Genomic DNA, 22,535 nt, shown 5'->3' with positions numbered 1-22,535 from the left:
TATGTCCACCACAGCCACAGGATAGAGAACCTGGTCTGTAATGCACTGGGTCCTTAAAACAACTGTGCTGAATGGCCATTGAAAGAACGCTAGGAAAAGACCAGCCTCCCCTGTCTATGCAGCTCTCTGTTCCCCCTTTTTGCTTTCTTTCACTGTCATTTTGTGAGTCCCAGCAACACCCACAGTAGAGCAGTGGCACATAGAATCAACACCAGCAACATCAGGAGGAGCAGGAGCAGCAGCAGCAGCAGCAGCTGTGCCACGGGTCAAAGCCTGACCTTTTCCCTGGCCTTCTCAAAGGGTGGGAGCGTTAAGAGTTGTGAAATTCTTACACACTGCCAAACCCTAAGCCCAACTAGCCCCCCTTATTTGCCTGACAGCCCCTCTCTCCAATCCACCTTGATTTTTCGTTGTATGTCACACCTTCCTTGTTCCACCAACTCAGAGTAACTGAGACCATGTTTGAGGTATGGCACTGGACTGCAACTCTCTGCAGGAAACATCTGACACAAGGAGGGTTCAGGATAATGACTGTGTTAACTGAGGAGGAGTTACACACAGAATTTAAACACTTCCTAAATGTGATGTCATGCCTTTGATCACATGTTCATCACTCGCACAGAAGCATATGCTCTCTATGACCAATTAAAATAATACATTTCATGAGCTCTATGTTGTCATTTTCTGGTAGTTTAGATTACAAGATTGCTCCATATGTGTGTGTGTGTGTGTGTGTGTGTCTCTCTCTCTCTCTCTCTGTGTGCATTCACACGCTTGTGCATGTGAAAGGGGAGAATGGGCTGTCTCCCAGGATGTGCAGCGAGCGCTTTATTAGAGCGGTAGTACCAGTAAATCAGAGCTCAGCTCTTCCTGGAACTGCTGCAACCTTTCCCACTGAGCACTATTACTGAACAATCATAGGCTAGCCATGATAATTAGCAGAGTATCTATCCTTCCAACCCTCCTGTCGCCCCCCCATTGCCTCTCTCCTGTCTGTCTCTCCATCCTTCTACCCCTCCTCTTCTTAGAAATGTCTGGTGGGTGAGTGGGCAAGGCCAGGCGCCCGCTACACTTTATTTTGCCAGAGGACATCTTACATTACCTGCTGTAATATTTGTCTTGACGTTGGCTTGAATGACAATTTTGCTCCTTCATCTACCCACACTATAGGACCATGAAAATATAAAACAGAAAAGTTCAGCAGCTTGGGAGAGGATCTGTGTGTCCAATAAAACATTGACATGGAGACCCTGTCTGAGGAGCGAAGGGCAACAAGATTCCATAGTAATCCTGTTGATGTGCAAAATCTGAAAAACTCATCTGGGACGCCTAAATCAGCCTCATAGTCAACTAGCGAGGTCTTGGCCTAGTGGAAGTCAGGTGGACTGATCTCCTGCATTCATCCAAAATACACTCCAGCTTTATTTGATTGCAAAACTGCAATATATTTCTCAAACTAGAATACAAACAACCCATTCGTGGTTGAACCCCAACTACTTACGACTGTATAGTCCAAGGGGATTGGAGTCAATCCTGGTAGTTGATCATTAATGGGAAGAGGTCATCACGGCTTGCATTCCTGAGTCTGAAAAGCCAGTGCTTCTGCTGAGTAGGATCATTAGTGAAACACCTTAATGTCTTTTCATGTAACCACTAATCCCTTCATTTACATTACAGCCTCTTTTGCTCTCTTATGTTTCATTGCGATTATTTGCTCTCTGCAGGCTGTAGACATTTTCTTTCCTCAGCATTCACTGATTCTTTTGGATTGCACTGAAGGGTAAAATAAGAGCAGTAACTCCATCCAAGACGCAGATGTATTGTGTTCGTTAATGGGCTCCACTTAACTGTATGTTAGTGCAGTTAAAAGTGCAGAGCATGTGATCAAAACCACTGTTGTCATAGGTAAGGAACAGATGGTGGATGTGACTCTGTGTGTCAGACAGAGAGAATGAGAGATAGGTGAATGACAGTTTGCACAGTTATGTGTGTGCTCAATAGAGCGGGACCAGGACAGAGGGAGGGGTGACAGGACTTTCTTGGTTAAAGATTCCCCATCTGATAGTGACGGCACTTTCTCCCTTTCTTTCCATGGCCAAGCGGCATCTGGAGTGGATTTTGTGCTAGCAGACACCGAGGAACATGATTACATTCGGCTAACTGCGCTCTAAACTGATTATGCATGTGCCAAGCTAATGGACTACATTTGCAAGAGGAAAAATAACATCCAATCAATCTCAATTACCGCCAATTGCACCGGCCCCTGAGACAAGGAAGGTAGCCAGCTAACCCCCCCATGCTCCTCCCCTTTCCCCCAACCCTTGACTGGAAGCTGAGGCCTGTGGCTGGGCCTGGTTAGGCCCCACCCATTCTGTCTGCCCAGAGCAGCCGAGGCCTGAGTGCTGGATTAGTTCCATTTATCTCACCTCCACACTCGCACACAGCCAAGCCCCAAGGCCTACTATTGGTGCCATAAGGGCTATCATATTCAAATATTATGTATGTGAATGGATGGGTGACCATCATGCTATCATCAGAGCCACTAAAAACCCCACGTTCCATGGTAAAAAGAAAATGTAAAAGTTATTCAGAGTGCAGGGGTGTGTTGGCAGAACACACAGTGCTTAGAATGGGTAACTCTTCAAATGAGCACACGGGAAGACAGCATCACCCCCCACTGTGTGGTGGTCCATGCGGTCAGGATGACTTGCTGGATCTTTCTGTGGTCTTTTGGAACATTCCAATACATGGGGTGGTGGGGGTGATATTTTTAGAAAGCCCTAATATGGGCCGCATACCACAGACTCTCAAATTATCCCATCCAGCTTAGCCCTCAGTTTAAACCTTCCTTTTTAATTCCAGTAATTACAGGCTCCAATTTATATGGAGCTGTGCACACAAAGGGCCTGTTTAATGCAAACCAGTTTGATTTGGGTGAAGTGTCCCAAGCATCTCCCACATCTTACAGCCTGTTTATGCTGACTTGATGATTTATTTTCTCCCCAAAAAGGTTAAAAATGGTGCTATTTGCATCAGATTTCTTTGGGGAGGAATAAATGAATGGTGATTTTCCTTTTTCATCCTTGCATAATATACCAAGTTGGGTTTACAGGCTTGTGGGTCACTGTAGGTTTCTGCCTGTCAGTATCTCCACCAAGGCTGTAAATTCAGCGCAGTACGAAGACTGTGACATTGTCAAGTGGGGGGCCAATGCTGCCAAGAGGCCTCACAACCATGTACTTGTTGTCCGCTAATCACATTTGTGAGTCATAAAATATTGTAATAATTCTTGACAACTCACAAACATCTCTGTTTTTGAATGGTGTCTGGGATGAGGAGAGCTTATGAGGACTGCAGTGTTCTTGGGTTGAGGGTGCAGGTAATTTCTGGACAAATGCACACGCTCTCACTCAGAAGATCAATTGGTTTTAAGAAATATGGAGCCATCTTAAGAGGCTTAAGTCATAAAAAATGATCATGCCTGGATGTGTTGTACATATTTAATCCCCCACAGCCTGAGCAGCAGTATGACATATGTCTCTTCTTTCTTAAAAACTTGAGCGGAAAAAGAGACAGGGGAGAAAAAATATATGTTTCTCTTTTGCCTTTTGGGCTTACAGCAAAGTGGAAAGCACACAAATAATGTAATATAAACTGTAACTTATCTTGTGAGACAAAACAAGTCTCTCCCCTCAAAGGTGTGAGGAAGAGAGAGAGTATGCCAGTGCCTGTCTATTTTGGTCTAATGTGAGACTGTGATTGGAATGTGGGCTGGTAAGTCCAGCAGCTAAGGCCAGGAGGGGATGACCATGGGCTGGGAAAAAACAAAGATATCTTGCTATGGTTTTCTTGCTGCCTCACAACTGACTCAACACATTCACAGGTTATGTTGCATATCTGAATTTGTAAGTATCTATAAATAAATGAAACTGTTCTGTGGTCTCTGTTGTGCCCGGGAAAACCAGACTGACAAGCCAAACTACATATTCAACCCTGAACTACAGATTGTCTGCATGAGGAGCATCACACCTTCTTCTTTAACAAAATGCTGACACTTTATTTTTGTCCTACTGTTATTTCAGTACAAATGCTGTGTGGACAGGAAACATGTCTGCCACGTCAGTGGATCAAAGGAACCATTCATAATGCTGGATGATTTTCAATAGACAGCCACATTAGTTTTTAATGTGATTAAAAATGTCATGCTTTAAGCAGCACATTTTTCACATGCCTCTTAATAACTCCTCTCCAAAAGAAGTCATACTATAATATACTCAGACTCCAATTCAAAAGTGTCAAGCAATATAATTGTTCAATTAGTTTTTCCTGTTTACATTTTAAGAGTAAAAGACTTTAATGGAGTGGACTTATTCTAAATAAAGTCAACATCTACTAGGAGGAAGTGCACATTGCAGTATTATATATTAGATTCTGTTGGTCTGTATGTAGTTTAGACTTACAGGGAGTACATGTTGCCAGCGCTTGTATATGTTTTGTTGTGTGTGTTGTATGTCTGTGTGCGTGTGCAGCTATGCCAGTTTGGGTTAAGCGCGGAGTGGTCTTGGCCGCAGACACACAGGATAGGTACCTAAGTGGAATCAGGCCTGTTAGATTTATGGCCATTTGTTCTGAGAGTGTTCATCCATTGGCTATTATGGAATGATTAGAGGAGAAGGTGAAGCTCCAAGTCCAGCAAAAATCAATACGGCTGTCGAGAACGATTCAGCCTTTCCCGCTCCAAGGAGTATTAGCACCAAACCTCTGTCTCCTCACACTTCTTCATTCGTCTCCAAGTGATTCACCCCTGGGCCTACAAACCAGCTTCACCTGCCATGTTCTTCTCATGGCAGCAGTGTGGCCCCCTTTCCATGTGACTCATTCATGCCTCGGGAGAGCAGCCAGTATACTGGTGTGGGCAGCACTAGAGCATTTACAGTGTGTTGTATCAAGTTAGCAGGGAGATGATTAGGACACATTGTGCCATATGTGTAAAACTCAAAGTTGACTTGGATCATAATACTCCCAAATATGACACAAAGATGCTACTCCTAATGGTCATATTATTAACACCTCAAATACTGTGATAATAATATAATTAACTTATTGCAGGTTGGCTATTGTGTGACATACAAAAGTCTAATTTTAGATTTAATGTCTCTGTTACTGACATCCTACCAATGTGCATGCTCTTTCCCCACCAGTCATATCTATATTCAGTAATGATATAAAAATTGTGACGCAATGTCAGGACAAGGTTGAGTGGTGGGTGTGATGAAGGAGCTTGAGGATCACTGACCTTGTAGAGTTTGAGGCTAGCCTCATGGCGGGAATTGACAGTGTGCATTCTCAGCTTCTCCAGACTGTTAGTGTAGTAGTCGCAGGCATTGCACTTCAGGTGCACTGGATTGCCAATGGCCACACACTTCAGGCGCCATTCATTGCCCTTGCCCCCTTCCTTAATGTGGGCAACAAGCTGGTATTTTTGTACATGCTTGTCCGTCTTGCAGTGCAGCTGGAAGTTGGCCTTCAGCTGAGTGGTGTAGTGGCACAACTTGCATTGGTGAGAATCACCCATCACAGCACGCCATTCCTCCTCCGGGAGGCTGCGTTCAGCTCCCATATGCATGCCAAGCACATCCAGGTTGTCAGTTGTGAAGTGGTTGCACACAGCACATTGAAAGAGCTTGAGGGAGGGATCACTGGTTTGAGATAGACTTTCTCCCAGGGTCATCAGTTCCTCGGACACCAACTGCCCGCCGCCCAGCCGCACATCCATAGGAATCTCCCCACCTACTGGAACGTACAGGGAACGCAAAGACAATCAAAAAGAAAGAGGACAAAGACAAAGAAAGTATTTAGATGGCTGCATACATACCTTTATCATTATGTTAGACATAATCAGAGTTTACAGTCTACATAATGGTTAAGTTTTCAATGAACACTATCTCTCAGTAATTTACTTCAGGACATGCACATTTTATTCTTTTTTTTATTCAAAATGAATGCATACATTTTGAGACACTCTCATGACAATATTTCAGGTTAAGGAAGGTTTTTAAACTGTGAAAAACCATGCACTGTCTGTCTGTGAGATATTGCATGGAGAATAATACTGCATGGAGGATAATATACATGTATGTATTTATGGGCCTACAGCTATCCTTGCTTTGAGTTGGGAAAGAAGAAAGTCTGGACTTTTCCACAGGGACCAAAACCTCTCACTGCCAGAGAATGAACATACACGTCGCCCTGTTTGGGCTGGTGCACGTTCATGGCCTGTCTGTAAATCAATTCCAGAGGCCATGAGCTCCACAGAAAAAACAAGTTATTTTATCATTACCGAAGAACTAAGTTCCCAAGCACACATTACTGTAAATCAAATCCATCGCCTTGTTCACTGAATATAAAAAAAAAATCCAGCTCTCTTGGATTCTTCTGCATTTTTCTCTCCAGATTGCCTCTAAATCAATATGGACACCTACCAGATTAACTCTGCTTGGTACTGAGTCTAAATGCTGGGAGAGGTGGGTGAAGGGTGCACACAGAAAGCACATATCCTGTGACACCAACCACAGAACTGATGTCTATACAGTCTGGGAAGGTTGACTTTAAAAATGAATGCTAAAAAAAATGAGGTAACAGCAGCTGGAGTTTTTGCCTTTGCTTGCTGATCTTTAATCTTTCACTGCCCAGACTGAGCATGCAGGCTTGACCCCGCCTGGCTTTACACTAAATTAATTCCAGCAGCTCCTTTTTATTTATTGCTGCAGTATGCAGCCTGCTCTTGGACTTTTCTCCATTACCTGAGTTTTTATAGCCAGGAGAGGGAGACCTTTGAGAAGCCCTCTGAAATCACTCACAGACCCAGCTCCCCAGTCATACCTCCTTACACTCTCTCTCTTACAAACACGCAGATGCACACACACACCCAATCGCTATCCCGGTCCTGTCCTTTCCTGCACCTTACATCTCTCATTTCCACCTGGCTCTCATGCTCCATTACTACGCAGATTTAATGATTTACCCCAGACCTGGATCCTGTTCCTTACTAAATTCTAGCTGTAGACCATTAGACCAAGACTCTGATTTGCAGCAGGTATAATTGTAAACCAGTCTTCCCATTTATACAAAGACAGATTGCCAGTGTTGGTTAAATCTTAAAAAGTTCTGACACAAAAATCTAAATCTTTACACATTACAATTTTTTTTTACTTGTGAATAGCTATCTGACTTGTCTTTTGTAAAGTTTCACTGTGTATGTCAGACATCGAATTCGAGCCAAAATAGCTAAAAATCACATCCCCCTCATTTCTTGCACTCCATCTCATATCTGTCTTTCACTACAGTAGCTGAGTCTTGGGAATGAGGATTACCAGGAGGCTGGGATCATGTGAGGTCAACATTTGTTATCTCTCTCTTTGGCAATACACTCAAAAGTCAAAAATCCACTGAAAGCATGAAAGACCACCTCTCACTTTAGCTCTTTGGCCTCCTTGTGATGGCAGATTCTCTCAAGAGATTTACCAAGCCTTATGTAATATCAGAGTGTTTGTGTTGATGATGACTTTAAGAGTTCCTTTAAGTGTGACAGAGGATGACACCACTGTAGTTTATGGGTTCAGACTGTGTAATCATTGCCTCCCTTGTAACATGCTTATTACAACTCACCTCACACGAAAATGAACCAGATGGCAGAAGAGAGGAAAAAGAATTAGTCACAGCAATCAATTCTTGTTTGTGTCTCTGAACTGGTGACAGTTTCAGACAAGTATGTACAAACTATGGGGTTGTAACTGCCACGCCAAACACTCTGTTATGCTGCTGAATTACCCATGCTGAGCCCTCTAACCTCCCTTCTTTAACCGAGATAAAATTTATAGCTGCCATTACGAAGTTGGAAAAAATGGAGAACTCCAGTGGGGAAGTTCAGAAGCAGTTTGGGAATAATGACATAAAAAAGGCTGAGGCTGGCTGCCTGAGGGGAAGGACAGAGATTAGAGAAGTAGGGAGGTTTGGGCCTCTAATTCACCTTTTGGGAGCAAAAGTGGGTATCGCAAAGTGAACTTCAAAATTCAGTGAGAGGAAATAAAAATTACCTTTGGGCTTCTGCATGCTGCTAGACACATTTATGGCTATACATTTGGAGATGAAACTGATCGGTTGACTGGTTATGTGCACTTACAGGTTTTGCTATGGACATCTGATTAAGGCACTGAGTATAGGTCTATTTTCATGACGACTACTATCATGTACATTATCAGTGGGAAAATATGGAGAGGGTGTATAGTAAGCCCCTCTTGTAAACTGTTTATAATGGATGATTTGTGTGAATTTTGATAAATCAGGATTCAACATCAAGTCAAACTGGAAATCATCTTACATCAAAAAATTGCTCTTAACTGTTACTTGGTGATTTTATAGGCAACTAGGGGCATTTGTGAGTAAGGCTCACCAAGTGCAGGGGCCAGGGCGGCCATGTTGGGATCCAGGTGAAAGCTCCCCATCAGGAACTGGGCCTCTGCTCCAGCTGGGTCTATCTTGAGGCCTGGTGGAAGGCTCATGTTCTGGGTCAGGTAATATTGGTAGAGCTCAGCCTCAGAGGGTGAAGGCATGGCTCCCAAGCCAAGTCGGCCGTGCTGCATCTGAGTCACATTCTGCTGGAGTAGCATCATGTTGTGCATGTGCTTCTCACTGGTCATGTGGATACGCAGGTTCCGTGCCACATTGGTCTCGTAGTCACATACCTCACACCGCCAAGTAGGTTTGCTCTTCGGCTTGGTTGGAGAGGGGGTGCCACACGGTCCTGCCATATGGCTAGAGGACTGTGTGGGATGGTGGTGGGGCGGGTGATGGCTACTGGCCTGGGTCACTGAGGGGACACCCACCACTCCTCCTGGGTTATGTCCAAACACCTGCTCCTGCGCAGAGCCAATGGAGCCTCCGTTCTGCAGTGTCTGCATGTTGTTCAGGTGCTTGTCCGACTGCATGTGGATGCTGAGGTTGCCCTTTGTGGTGGTCGAGTAGTTACACACCTAGAAAATATAGAACATTTTCTCTTGAACTGCAATTAAGTGATGCAGACATTACTTTTAAATATCAGTTTATATCTACCCTAAATGGGTCAACAAATCAAGACCACAAAAACAACTTTAATTGTGACCATAAAAAAAACCCCCAAAAACATACATATCAAGCATTGGTGCATTTCTTTGCTACACACCTCACACCGGAAGGGCTTGTATCCACAGGTATAGCTTTCTCCACGAGCCAGACGAGGATGGCTCTGACCACTGCTGCAGTAGACACAGGAGCCTCCAGAGTCTGGGTGCTTCTCTTTCATATGGGCTTCCAGCGTCTGCTGGTACTTGTAATGCCAGTTGCATTTAGGACACTTCAGTGTCTTGCACGAGTTTCGTGAATGCATCATGGTCATGTGACCACCCAAGGAACGTGAGGAACCCAGAACAGTGTCACATTTAGGGCATTCTACCCCACTTCCTCCGTTGCCACCAGGCCCATGGTTCTGTGAACACTCGCCCATCCCTGTCATGTCACAGGAGCTCCCTGGGAGGGGGTGCGAGTGGCCATGAGATGAAGGGTGGAGGTGATGATGATGGTGGTGCATGTGGTGATGGTGCAGAAGGGCTCCATTTTCCTCCTCTCCCTCTGCTGGGCAATCATTTGGTTCTGGAGCTGTGGCACTATCTCGATTGGCACTTTCATCAGCAGCAGCATTGGAGGACAGAGGTGAGGAGGAAGTGCCAGCAGTGTCATCCTCGCTCCTTCTGACGGCAGCTGCCGCCATTGCCATGGGAACAGTGAGCCCTTGGCAGTTAAAGCTCAGAGGGAGCTCTGAGGTCCTCCCCCCACCATCTGCAGCTGAACCCTCTTCCTTGACAGAGGAGGATGTGGAAGCAGGGGCTTTGCTGTTGAATGTGGAACTGACCGCAGAGGTGCAGGCAGAAGGCTGGAGAGCGCTACTAGGCATTAATAAAGGAGATTTGGAAATGCTTTGGTTTGAGACAGCTGGTTCCCCTGCTTCACCCCCGCCGCTGCTACTGTTACCACCACAGGCCACTGCAGTGCTTTCTGCCTCCACCTCATCTTCCTCTTCCCCTAACAACAGTTCCTCTTCTTCAAAGCCCCCCATCTGGCTGGATAGGTGCGCCTTACTTTCATGTCCCTCAGTGTCCCCATCCTCTCCCTTGCATGCCAACTCTTTCCCAGCAGGCTCCTCTGTTCTCCCTCCCTGTTTGGGCAGGGCACTGGAGTCTTTGGCAGAGCCTGGGGATGAGGTAAGAGTGGATGCTTTGGAAATGCCTAGCCCTCCAAGAGAGAGGACTGAGCTTAGCGGGGTTTGTTGTTGCTGCTGTTGCTGGAGGCAAGAGTCAGAGTCTTTGTTCACGAGGGTCTCGCTGCCCCCGCTGCTGCTTCCAGGCTCTAGATGTACACCACTAAATGTACCATAGAAGCTCTGGCCAGAGTTAATGGGGAGCAGGGTAGGTGGCAGAGGAGTGCTCTTATTTTTTGGTTCCAGGAAACTGATGAGGGGCTCTTTGTCCTTCCCAATGCCCTGGATGATGGCAGATGCATGCTTGTCCCCTAGCAGCCGCCGCTCGTCCTCACACAGTGTCATGCGGTGATCATGGACGGCGTGGGTGGCAAAGGAACGCGCATAGCCAAAGGACAGCTTGCAGAGAAAACACATGAGAATGGGCTTACCCTTGCCATATAAGGCTAGCCCATCAAATTTGGAGAAATCCACGTTGTTGGGAACATCTTTGGATACACAGGACTTCTTGGCAGACCCATCGCTGTTCAGGTAATCCTTGTTGCTTTTGTGCCGCACATCGAAGACACGGAAACTGTGCAGGACAGGACTGAGGCCTGCCAAAGTTGAGGTATTGGGGAAACCTTGGTCTGAATTGCCAAACCACTTCCCGAAGGACGAGGCTATGTGGAACGTGTTGATGATCTGAGGGTAGACCGAGGATGAAGTCCCAGCAGGTTCCCCCGGTTTTCCCCCACTGGTAATAGAGTTTGTGGGAAGCAGGCCGGGTACCATGCCCCCACCACTTTGGATCAACTGACTGAGGCTCTCTACGATGTAGGCTGAGCCATCTGGCTGGTAAACTATCTCTCCAGCCAGGTTCTCCACATCACTGCTCTCCTCTTCCTCTTCCTCCTCTCCTTCCTCACTCCCACTCTCATGTGCTCCCTGCTGTCGTGTGGGCTGGTGTCGCAAAAGAGTGGGCATGCCCCCTCCCCCTGAAGCCATTGGCACCCCAGGAAAGGGTTGAAGACTTGGGAAACAGCTGTCAATCTCCATTTCATCTAAGTCCTCAGATTCTTCCTCTTCTCCACAGCTCACTCCCTCTTGCTCTTCTTCCTCAAGACCCTCTCCTCTGGGGTGCAGCTGGCCTGTGGCAGAGCTATCAGTGCGGGCCTTGGGTGATATTTGTTTTGGCTGCTGCTGCTGGGACTGTAGTTCTCTCACCGTGTCATGAGGTGCTCTGGGGATTTGGGGTTGAGAAGGGTAGGGAGCAGAGAGAGACAGAGGGTCCAGGGAAGGAGCCTGGTTGGTGCAAGGGACCTGTGAGCTAGAGTGATCGTTCCAGGGCTGTGGTGGTTGCTGCTGCTGGGAGGAGCCGAGCCCATCGTCTGTCCCAGAAACCACGGGAGACTCACAGCTGTCCATGCTGATGCCTACATGAGGCGTTCATCGCATCCAGGCCTGCAGAGACACAAATTGGGTGAGGTAAGAGGTTATTGTTATATTTGGGATGTTTAATGTATATACATGCATATACTGTACATAAACCCACACAACTCATCATTTACCATGCCAGTGTTGGAAACATATATTTCTAGATTTTCCAAAGTATTACTATGGCTGTTATGAAAAGATTAGATACAGAAAATATGAAAGGGACAATATGTATAGGAACCTTAAAGGAAGAAAATAAAATGTACGGTACATTGGGTGAGAGACAAAAGTCTGAGATATAATTGGAAAAATGACACTGTGCTCATTACACTAGATTAGGTACTTAAACACAATACCTGAGACAAGCACTAATAAGCCGTCTATGATTCATCTTCCTGCCATATCAGGAAGGTACCATCTTTTATCTTCACCTTCCAAACAACACCCCTAATCTTATATTCTGCAAATCCTACATCCGTTTTTAATTAACTTGCAGTCAGAAAAAAGGAGAAACAGGCTAACTTAATGGATCAAATAGATTCCTTGTGAGATAATTAGACACTGAGAAGCCACCCATCAGCACATTGCACATTTACATAACTGGAAGAAAAAGGGAAAACTGCATCTAAAAAAAGCAATTCGTAACAGTATCATTACCATCTTCAAGTTGTGTACATATAAGAAGAATATAATTCATGGGCATTATTGAAATAGATTTGTATGGACTCTAACAAGAGCAATAAAAGGCAGTATTTTCTATGAGCCCAAAATACATAAGCTGGGTAGGGACTTCAGTGCAGCTGTGTTTAGATCTTGCATCCAATAACCTCTATGCTCAGCCTGGTTTCAAACACTCCAGCCATCCTCCGCCTCTGAAATAATAAATGGGAGCTGAGCTTTCGGGAGCTGGCCATGCCCCGAGCATCTGAGAGGCCCAACACAGGCTGCAATTTAGAGCGCAGAAGAGATTAAATGATAGCGCAAGATACTGCTGAGCTAATAATTTTATTAAAGGGATGCAGCCAACATTGATTAAAGGGGGCAATCGGGCTGAAACCAATAACTCTGGGCTGCCCTTTAACCCACCAGCACTGAATATTACATGAGCAAAGTTTCCAGGCACCAAGCTCACTGCCATGTCCCGGTTGATTAGCACATTCACTGCTTGCACTTGATTTATTTACTTATTTACTTAGGGATGCAAATTTCAGCTGTGATCAGGATGGAGTCTACCCCCACACCCTAACATATTAACCACTGAGGGAGAGGAGAGATTGATAATGTCTGTCTGCCTCTTCATGAATGTCTGATGAAGCTCACCTCCCACACAACATACCTGAGACCTCTCCAGCCTATATGCACTAAAACTACAAAAATAATGGACTCCCATTTTAATGATGTGCTTTTGTATTTGGACTTCAGAATAAACAAAAACAGAAAAGATTGTGGAAATAGGAACAAAACAGAAATAAGCACCATACTGATAAAACCACGAGTTAAATTAAAGGACTTTAAAATATCACTGCAAAGATGTTGTAGATGTTACTGTTGAAAATACCTGGGGACATACATTTTCTGTTAGTATGGTCTATCTGATTGTTTTGTTTACACACTACAGAAGCTAACCCCAGTGACCCTTGTCTTGCTTTGCATACAAAATTAAAGACATTAGACCGGCTGGCTTATTAACAAGATTGCTTTATACAGCCAGACATGATTTAGAGATGGCTGCCATATTGAGTGAGGGGATACTAGCCCTACTGGTCTGTATTTATTATCTGCTCCATTAATAAGAGGCTATGAGCTCAACAGCCATTTCACACAAATGGACTGAGGGCAGCAAGAGTAATGCAAGAAAAAAAAATTATGCCACATGTCAAACAGACAGTGATTCTTCAAACTAAAAGCACATGAATAAACTGGATGAAATGAAATGGAAAAAGAGCTGAAAATGTGAATTGTCTAAAACGACTGCTTCTTAGGAAAAAGTCTCCATGTATCCTGTCTCAACATGGAGTGTCTCTCACCTTACTCCTGTAATCTATCCTATCAGTCTCTCCTCCAGATTCCACTGCCTGTCCTGACCAGGCCTGGGAACACTGGGCCCACATGCACACAACTAGCAGTTAAGATTGCTAGTTAACAATGACCTCTAAAGTTCTCTACTCTCATCTTTGCCTTGATGAGCCTGAACAGAGTGACTACGGTGTACTGTACCAAGGGTATGTACCCATCCATTCCCATTACTGCTGTAAGATACCTGAAGCAATTAGCAGTAGACAGGATAACACGATGACTCTTGATCAGTGCTGGAGCTCTGAGCCAGCTTGGTGTGTTCACTGCTTACAGAAAACAGGATTGCCCTTTAAAATCAAGATGGTGTAATTCAATAACCTGCAGTGGTTACTGATGAGCAATGGGATTGTCTGGAGTCGGCAAGTCGCAGATGGGCCAACTGATATAACGCTGTTTGTCTCTCTGAGGTCTGCCTGGCTCAGTGACACCTGTTTAAAGCAGGAAAAGCTTTAATCTCTGGGAGGCACTAAACAAGTCTGGGAGACAGACAAAGAGACGCGGTCGAAGGAGAGGGGAAGTGGAGGAGGCTGGTGTCTCAGTGTGCTGACTGTGTTAATAACCACAAATCAAAATGATGGAGCAGCCCGCTAAAAGTAACTACTGCTGAGTGGTATTGTGCAAGGTTATATACTGTAATATGTAAAAAAGTTCATTTTCTTTTGCATACTGGCACTAATGCTGATTGCACAAAACAAACGATCCCACCATGGCCTCTGCCCTTGTGCTATATCACAATTCTAAATGTGGGCCCACTGAGTTGACAATAAGCAGGCTGTATGCAGCCAAAACAAGCCTTAGTTGACAATAAGAGATAATGAGAGAGAAGAAAAGGCTGGATTCCTGAGCTGATCTGAGGGAGAGCATGCCGACGCACAGATCCTGACTGTAGAACTCACACTCCTGCTGCCACCTGCCTTCAAAGGCTTCATGGCAGGGTCTCCCTGTTCTCTCTTTCTCTCTACACTCACAAAAAAACTCCACTCGCACTCCACCCCCTCCCACCACCATAACAACACAGATAAGGTTGAACCTTGAGAAAAGGCCTCAGTTCTAATGAACACTGTCAGAGAGCGAGTCTGGATGTCATTTGGTTGGGATGGAAAATGAGATAAGTTTTAAGTTATGGGTCCTTTCATTAGGTGGGATTTACCGACCAACTGAGGGAGGAATTAAAGGCTAAGGAACCATCTGATTATAAGCATGCCTGATCACCTGCCTGAAGGCCTGTCCTTGTCTCTAGAAGACCCTGCTCTCCAGGGTTTCCTGAGGGAATTAGCTCTGACTCAGCCCTAACTCTGAATACTGCTGGGCTACAGGCGTGATGCAGCCCTGACCCTTACTCCTATCAACGTGCACGTCAGCAGTGAGAGAACACCTTTTTAAATTGTAAAGACACTGTCTCTTAATACACCTAGAGGACGCCTAACAATATACCAGATCAGGTTTTCAATTGTTCCTCTGTGATGTTGCCTGTCTGTGTCAGGTCTCTGAGCCATTGCTGAGCCTGGCCAGCCACCGCAGGGTAAGGGGCGCTTATTGGAAAATCAATGGCGTGAACGCTAAGCAAGTTACAGGAAGATGTGGGAAGGAAGGGTTCTTATTGATAAAGCAGGGGAAGGCCTTTGATGTTGCACTAGGGACATGCTCATTGACGGGGGAACCATTGTAGTCCTCAGGCAGAGTGAGGCCTAGGTTTATCTCATAGGTTTGCTCCAATTAATCACCAATAAAAGGCATGACCGCTTTGCATTCTGTAGCATAAGTCCACTTTAATGCCTGACATGACTAAGTAAATTCTGGTTTTAACACCAAGCTCATACAGTGAGGGACTTTATATTTCTTAAACTGCAGTACATGTGTCTCTTTCTGCCTTTGTCTACTTCTCTGCCAAACTGTACTGTAACCTATATCTAATACAAAGATCTGATAATCAACTAAGGTATAACTATGCTACATGTGAGAGTGCAAGTGTGGTCCTAAATTAGCAGACTGGTGTCACATGATGGTTTTACTGTACAGAATTAAAAATAAATAAATGTGTGCAATTATAAATAATGTCCTCTTACTGACAAAACTATTTTACTTCGCTAATACTTTTAGGGGGCTTTATGCCAGGGTCTGAGAGGACAAAATGCAAATCAACTTTCACTTTCCAAGACTATCACAGGTCACTTTGTCTCAGAGTTGTGTGGCAAAAAAGTGCTACCACTGCTGTAGACGATACACCAGTATAATTGTATTAGGTACATGGAGTTCTTGTTCTCTTTGATCCCTAACACTGTAAATCAGATACTTAACCATGTAGAGAACTGTTGTTTATTGTGTGCTGTAAATATTCTGTCCACTATTCTGCTAATGCAGACATAAGGGTGCTCCAGTATTGCTCCAAATGCAGGAGGCAAAAAGTCACCTCAGGTCGATGGCACTCAGCCTGTAAACAGGGCTTCCCGTAAAATCAATGATCTTCAGTAGGAGCTATCAGTCTGTGGAACAGAAATAGCCATGGCTGTGTTGAGTCTGAGGCGGGGAGGAACAGTGCTGTGTGTTTACATGAGTGTGTGTGAGTAGAGGGGGCCAGTCACTGGCATGTCTGGGTGTATTTCTCAGAGATAGCAAAACTGAGGCATGCAGCTTTTGTCATGTTACAGCCACTGAAAACCTAGGCTGCTGGACAGACAAGACTACAGTGTAAAGATTTTTTAATGTTGTTTTCTATGTTTATGGTATGCATCAAACTAGAGTTGGAACAAATATATAACTTAGAGCTAAAATAATCCTTTCTGATTACAATTTGAGCAAACTCAAATACCCGTGAGGCAATGTGCTGATTGTTTTAGTTTCACAGCACCCAATTTTAGTAACCATTTTGCACTAGCAAACTGGCCAGAAAAGGCAAAATTGATTTGTTTGTAGTATCAATTGCCTCCTTTGTTAATAGACTTGAAATAGAACCTTGAAAATGATTTTACCCTTTACGCAACACCATCAAATTCTGCTAATCCATTCCATGTTGCAGAACGGAAGAAAAGTGATTTCAGACAAGTGAAATCACAGTGCAGAAATGTATGTTACTCAGACACAGGGCAGTCTGATTAAATGATCTGACTGTCGCTCAGCTAACCTCCAAAACCATCCAGAAGGGATTTACACATGGCACTGGAGTGTTTCCTCAGTTTTGGAGGGTGCGATAGAAACAGCATGCTGGTGTAATTAGAAGTAGTTAATTAGCTGTGGGTTAATTACTGGGTTCTGCAGAGTGTTGGTGAAAGACCTGGTGGGGTGGCAAAGCAAAGGGAAGCAGCGAACACACAGCAGGAAGCTCCCAGTCTCCCGCCAATTAGCAAACAGCATGGGGTTGGGGGTTGGGGGGGGGGGGGGGGGGGGGGGGGGGGGGGGGTACAGTAGGAGTACAAATGTAAGAAGGCTCATATCATTGGATTTAAAGCTCAGTACAGGGGAAGTGATAAAATGAGAGAAGACAAAATATATTCTATTTAAATATGCATAGTGTTAGACTGTTTTACTACAGTTTTTGTAAAGAAAAAAAAACATTTGCCAAAAAGTCGCAGTGAAATTTTAAAAAGTGATACTATTTTAATAACAAAATTTAACTACAAAAGCAATTTGTTATTACAGCAGTCACAAGCTGTCTTTCTTTATTTACCAACCATACTAAAAGACTGCACTGTATTATTTTCCTGTTATGTCTCGTGTGGTTTGTTTAGAAAGCTTTGTAATTTATAAGAGCATAAATTATCCTTGGAATTAAGGTATTGATGTATAATCAGAGCAGGGCTATCGGGCACAAACTAACGTTCGCCCCCAGGCAACCCAGTGCACAGAGCGCACTCACACACTCAGTGTACACTCAGCAGGGTGTCAGTAAAATTGCTAGACAGACTTAGAGAGAGAGAGAGAGAGAGAGAGAGAGAGAGAGAGAGAGAGAGAGAGAGAGAGAGAGAGAGAGAGCTGTGTCTTTCAAATACTTAGATTAGTTAGATACACATCCCCCATTTCTGCTCATTTTCTGATGAACAGACATGGATACTGAATGATTTGCAACAGTCTGACATGGAACTTCAAATCCTTTAGCATGCAGTACTGACTTTCCCATAGTGTGGAATGCAGAAAGGCTGAGAGGACACTTGATACTTTGTGCACCGTTCTGTCTGGCACTAATCAATCAGAAAACAACACATTGATCTTAATCCTTGGGAAGATTTCTAAATGAAAAACATTTAGAAATCCCAGAAAGATTTTTGTAGATATGCGGTATGTATAACTGCATTTCTGTTGTGTCTGCAGATTAGCAGGAAAGAGAAGGGGAAGACAGAGAGATAGAGAAAGTCAGATTGAGATATGGAGCTGGAGAGAAAGTGAGAGAGCTAAAGACACGTGTCCAATAAAAGGTCATTGACAAGGGGGAAATGTGCTGATCAAAGTCTTTGAGCCCCAGGACCTTCATTTCTACTAATTATCAAATCTGCCCCTATTTATATCTGCGGGAAGCAGACACTCTCTCAAGAGAGGATGGAAGTGAAATCTGCTAACTACAGTGCTTTCAGAGCTTCTGTTTGCATTCACTCCATTTCATTTGTTCTAGAGTAACAGGATAAGGGTGGTAGATGAGGGTTGAGAGAACCGATGACTACAAGTTATGTTACTGCTTTGAAAGTAAAGGACAAAGCACTGTGTACAGAAGAATGCAAGGCTGAGCAAAATGTAAAATATAGAATCACTCTACTTTTTGATGGTGGGACACTCATTTGTGTCAATCTAGAAAACTATTGTCTAAACGGCCAGATCTCATGGTACCACACACACACACAAACGCATACACACCTTCCCACAGCACTGCAGTTAAGGCAAGCCAACCACAAACACAGTTGTTAAAATGATCAATACCATTGAAATATTAAACCTTAAGAAGCCACATTATTGATTTAGAGCCCAATGATAAAATGGTTTATTATCACAATTGTGGGCTTTATGTAAATGTTTTGGAGAGGCCCTCAGCTGTCCATCCAATATGGGCTCTGGCTAAATTTGACCCCCCCACCCCACAACAACCCACTCGTCAGTGAGTTCTGCTCCCTTACCCTGCTATCCAAAACCCGAGGGACTGGAGGGACTGGGGCGTACAGGGGGGTGTCATTACCACTACTTCTACTTCCATTAAGGCTAGCTGACACTGATCAGCATACCAAGCCACTGTTGACAGAGAGACAGGAGTATGGGGATCCAGGCCCCTGGAACAGCCTGGTAGCCCTGGGATGAGGTGTAAGAGATCTCAAGCAGACATGACAGCAAACAGGGGCATACAGTGGAGCAGTGGTACCAAGCTCCATGCAGAGCTCATGCCTTGACAGACAGATATGGGACATGGATAACATGTCTATAATCCTAGGCTTTTCTGTGTAATCTGGAAAACTAATAATAATGACCCAGTCCTGCACCTGGTGAAACACAGGGTTCACTGGCACCTGGAATTAGACAAATATCCACTGCAGAGCTGTCTTAAAGGGACACAGTATTTTTTAGAAGACACCAACATATGGAGTAATGATGCATTTTCTGAGAAAAAATGTCTACTGAACTGAACGATAAAGCACAGAGAAAATAGCAAATCTATAAGAAAATATCCGTAATTGAGTGGCTAAGCTGGGAAACAGGTTAACATGCACGCAGTGGTATGAGGGGACGACTTAAGTCACACAGACGCTCCGCTGTGAGGCAGTGCCACAAGCCTGGCGGGTTGGGCCCAGTGTCAGTTGAGTGGCTAAACCTGAGTAGGGTGATAAGATCCTTTTTAGAAGGCATGTGAAGGCCAAATGACCAGGAAACCTGACTAATGTGGGTGAAAGCTGTCTGGGGTGAGAGCAGAGATGTGGAAAGTCATGCAGTGTTATGTGTGGAAAATGGAAACTTACTATCTCTTTTTACACACCTCGTACTGAAGAATGGTGCAGTCCCATACACATCCAGTTGCGTGTACCCTACCATGTGTGGGAGCACATATCCAGACATGCACACACACACAAGCACACACATCAGGGATTAGAGGGTGTCCCAGTGAAACCATTCTGTGGAAATTATTTCTTCGCAGAAAAAAGGCATGAAAGCCAATGGTGACCTGGCCTCTAATTCTAGAGTAGGATATCCTGGATAAATAATTAGAGGGTTCCTTTGAAGACCTTGCACAGCCGAACCATTCACTCCCCACTTCACATTTGCTAAAATCATTAATGACAAAGATTTAGAAAGGAAAAGCAAAAATCTTTCTGGTACACAAATACTTTTTTTATGAGGCCTGGCCCAAATTCCTCTCTGCTTAGCTGAAGCCCTTATCCTGGGAAAGAACTGCACCCGTTTTAAACAATAAACCTCAGGGGAAAAGTGTTTTCTATTGCCCCCTTCCCCTGCTGAATTATGAGAGTTAATAAAGTTAAAAGAATAATGTGCCCTGTGTTTTAAAAGAGGAAGTGAGCAAGAAATGGTAGGACACTGGATGTCAAAAAACACAGGGTAAACAAAGAGAGAGAGAATAGTTTCAAACTCTAATAACAAAGACTGTTTTATATTTCAGAACGACAAAGGGGTGTGACAACTCTGCTATGAATATTAAAAGGACCCTAAACTTAATGAACATCACTGACTTCTTATATATGGGCTATTCTTGCGCCACAGTAGCGTACATCTCCAGTTTAGTCACAGCATGTGCCACTTCTACAATGTGCTGTGTTGTTAACCAGCATCATTCACCGGAAATAAGCGAGACAAAATCTGACATGTGGAATTACACTTATCACATTCAGCTTACTTTCATTCCCATGGAGGAAGAATACATTCCCCAAAATGTATTTTAGTGTATTTCATTGTGACAAAAATAAAAGAAATGTTAATGTGTCTTCAGGAAGACAAACCCACAAGCACTAGTTTACATGCCAATGGGATGTCTAATCTTTACACTTGCAGTTTACAAACAAAACATCAGATCTCGATTCATCTGTCATCTGAAAAGGAGAGCAGCGCTTGCCCCACAGTTTACAAGGACAGATTCCAAGGCAAACCTTGGAAGGTGATGTGCATTCCTTCTGAGCGGAGCAGTGATGAGGAACTGTCAACAGAGGAAAAGGGAAGAAAAACAGAAAGAAAACAACTTGTTAAGTGTATAACAAGGTGGCCTGGAGGGCAATGCTGAAAGACACCTCAACACTTGACTCTGAAGTGCGCAAGGCACATCAAACAGCACTTCCGTAGCTACACTGAGCACTGACAGAGCCGACCACAGTGTTCAGAGACCCTTGCGTGAAGAAAAACACTACAGTTTGGCAGGAAATAAAGAGGCAAATTGTGACTAAAAAGACAACAGTTCCTCCTGCAGTAGTAATCGTAAGTGTTTGTAGGCACTGAATCTGAGTTCTGTTGTGAGCCACAGGGAGACCTGTCTAACATGAGGTAAAACTGCTGCCATCAAACTACAAAACAGAAACAGAATAACCCCAACCTAATAGGCAACTGCAAACAATGAAGCAGTTCCTATTAGATAACGGCTACCCCTGAGCTGTATAGATAGGTGTGTGTGTGTGGCACAGCATGGCCCTCTGTGAGAAGCACCAGAGAAAGAGAACAAGGGACAGAGTCAAAGTATCTTTACTGCACAGCAGCTGAAAGAAGACCAACATATATATGACCATTAAAGCTGCTGGCAGCTCAGTAAGCACAGTGGTTCAGGCATGTTGATCTGGGGAGCATTCAAAAATCCTGTCTTAATGGAGGAAGGGGGAGTGGGGAGGAAACAGGAAAATTAGAGGTTTGGAGAAGCAAAAACTGGTGTGATATTTTAGGACATGTGGAGCGTGTTAATAAGTTCCTCCTCTTCCTCTCCTCTCTTGGCCTGGTCTGAGTGTTGTGACAGCTACAGTGCTGTGGAGCTATATTTGAGAAAGACCAGCCTCCTGCCCCTCATCTTCACACACACACACACACTGCAGCCCTTGTTCATCCGCCTTAATGAAATGGCCACATGCCTCCTCTCATCCCAGAGCTGCTTGCACACTGTAGCACCTGGTAGATATAAATCAGCCTCACTGAGCTGTATTTGGGAAGTGAGGCATTAAGAATGACATGGGCTGTCAAAGTTCAGATTGCACCGACCGCAACATCTAGTTGAACCGCTGTGGAACAGACCCAAGACCAAGGAGCAGGCCTACCATCAACCTCATATCTTCTGCTTCCCAGCTCCACATGACATGGCTGCCACATCTGGGTCCCAGCTGGATAGCCTGCTGAGCACAGCATAGCGCAACTGGGGCTAGGTAGGGAAACACTGAAGCACCCATGCAACATGGATTCATAGTAAGACACCCTTTTACAGGGATCCACAGCCCAAAACAATTAAGATTTAAATGGGTGTTACTTGCTGCCATTTATCTTTGGTCTTTCTTATCCATGAGCTGTTGGGGCTTGTGTGTATTAGTGCAGTTTTTAAGTGGTGTTCTATTTCTGAACGAGGAGATAAAAGTAGCTGGGTGCATGTTGTGTTGAGCATACTGTATGTAATATATGTGTGTATGTGTGAGTGGAATTTCAGTCACGTGAGCCCGGGGTCTGAAGGTCAAACACTGCCAGAGAACCCACACATTCCTCAGAGGACAGGCACACATCTTCAGTGCATAAGCATGTGTAAGTTTGCATTGACTTTGATGCATGCATGTGTAAGCATATTGAGTTAGCTAAAGCTCCAGTTTTT

General features: G+C 44.4%; 1 protein-coding gene across 8 annotated transcripts in view; it reads right to left on the bottom strand.

The window, feature by feature from the left end:
* zfhx3b (zinc finger homeobox 3b) overlaps nt 1–22,535 on the bottom strand; it is a 139,191-nt gene that overhangs the window by 79,947 nt on the left and 36,709 nt on the right. For 7 of the 8 annotated variants that reach the window (XR_011692592.1, XR_011692591.1, XM_071488440.1 and 4 more), the window contains 3 exons: nt 9,221–11,734; nt 8,453–9,032; nt 5,297–5,793 (listed from right to left, as the gene is read on the bottom strand). Coding sequence is in view for 6 of the 8 variants with exons in the window: in XM_071488440.1 (XP_071344541.1) it covers nt 5,297–5,793; nt 8,453–9,032; nt 9,221–11,698 (3,555 nt within the window). In the remaining 2 variants the exon portion in view is untranslated. The remainder of the gene's footprint in view (nt 1–5,296; nt 5,794–8,452; nt 9,033–9,220; nt 11,735–22,535) is intronic. The other variant, XM_071488444.1, reaches the window with a different exon arrangement.

Source organism: Trachinotus anak, unplaced genomic scaffold, assembly GCF_046630095.1.
Source record: "Trachinotus anak isolate AG129_WGS33_773 ecotype Australia unplaced genomic scaffold, CSIRO_AGI_Tana_v1 ptg000011l, whole genome shotgun sequence".
Classification (NCBI taxonomy): domain Eukaryota; kingdom Metazoa; phylum Chordata; class Actinopteri; order Carangiformes; family Carangidae; genus Trachinotus; species Trachinotus anak.
This window is presented reverse-complemented; position numbering and strand designations above follow the sequence as displayed.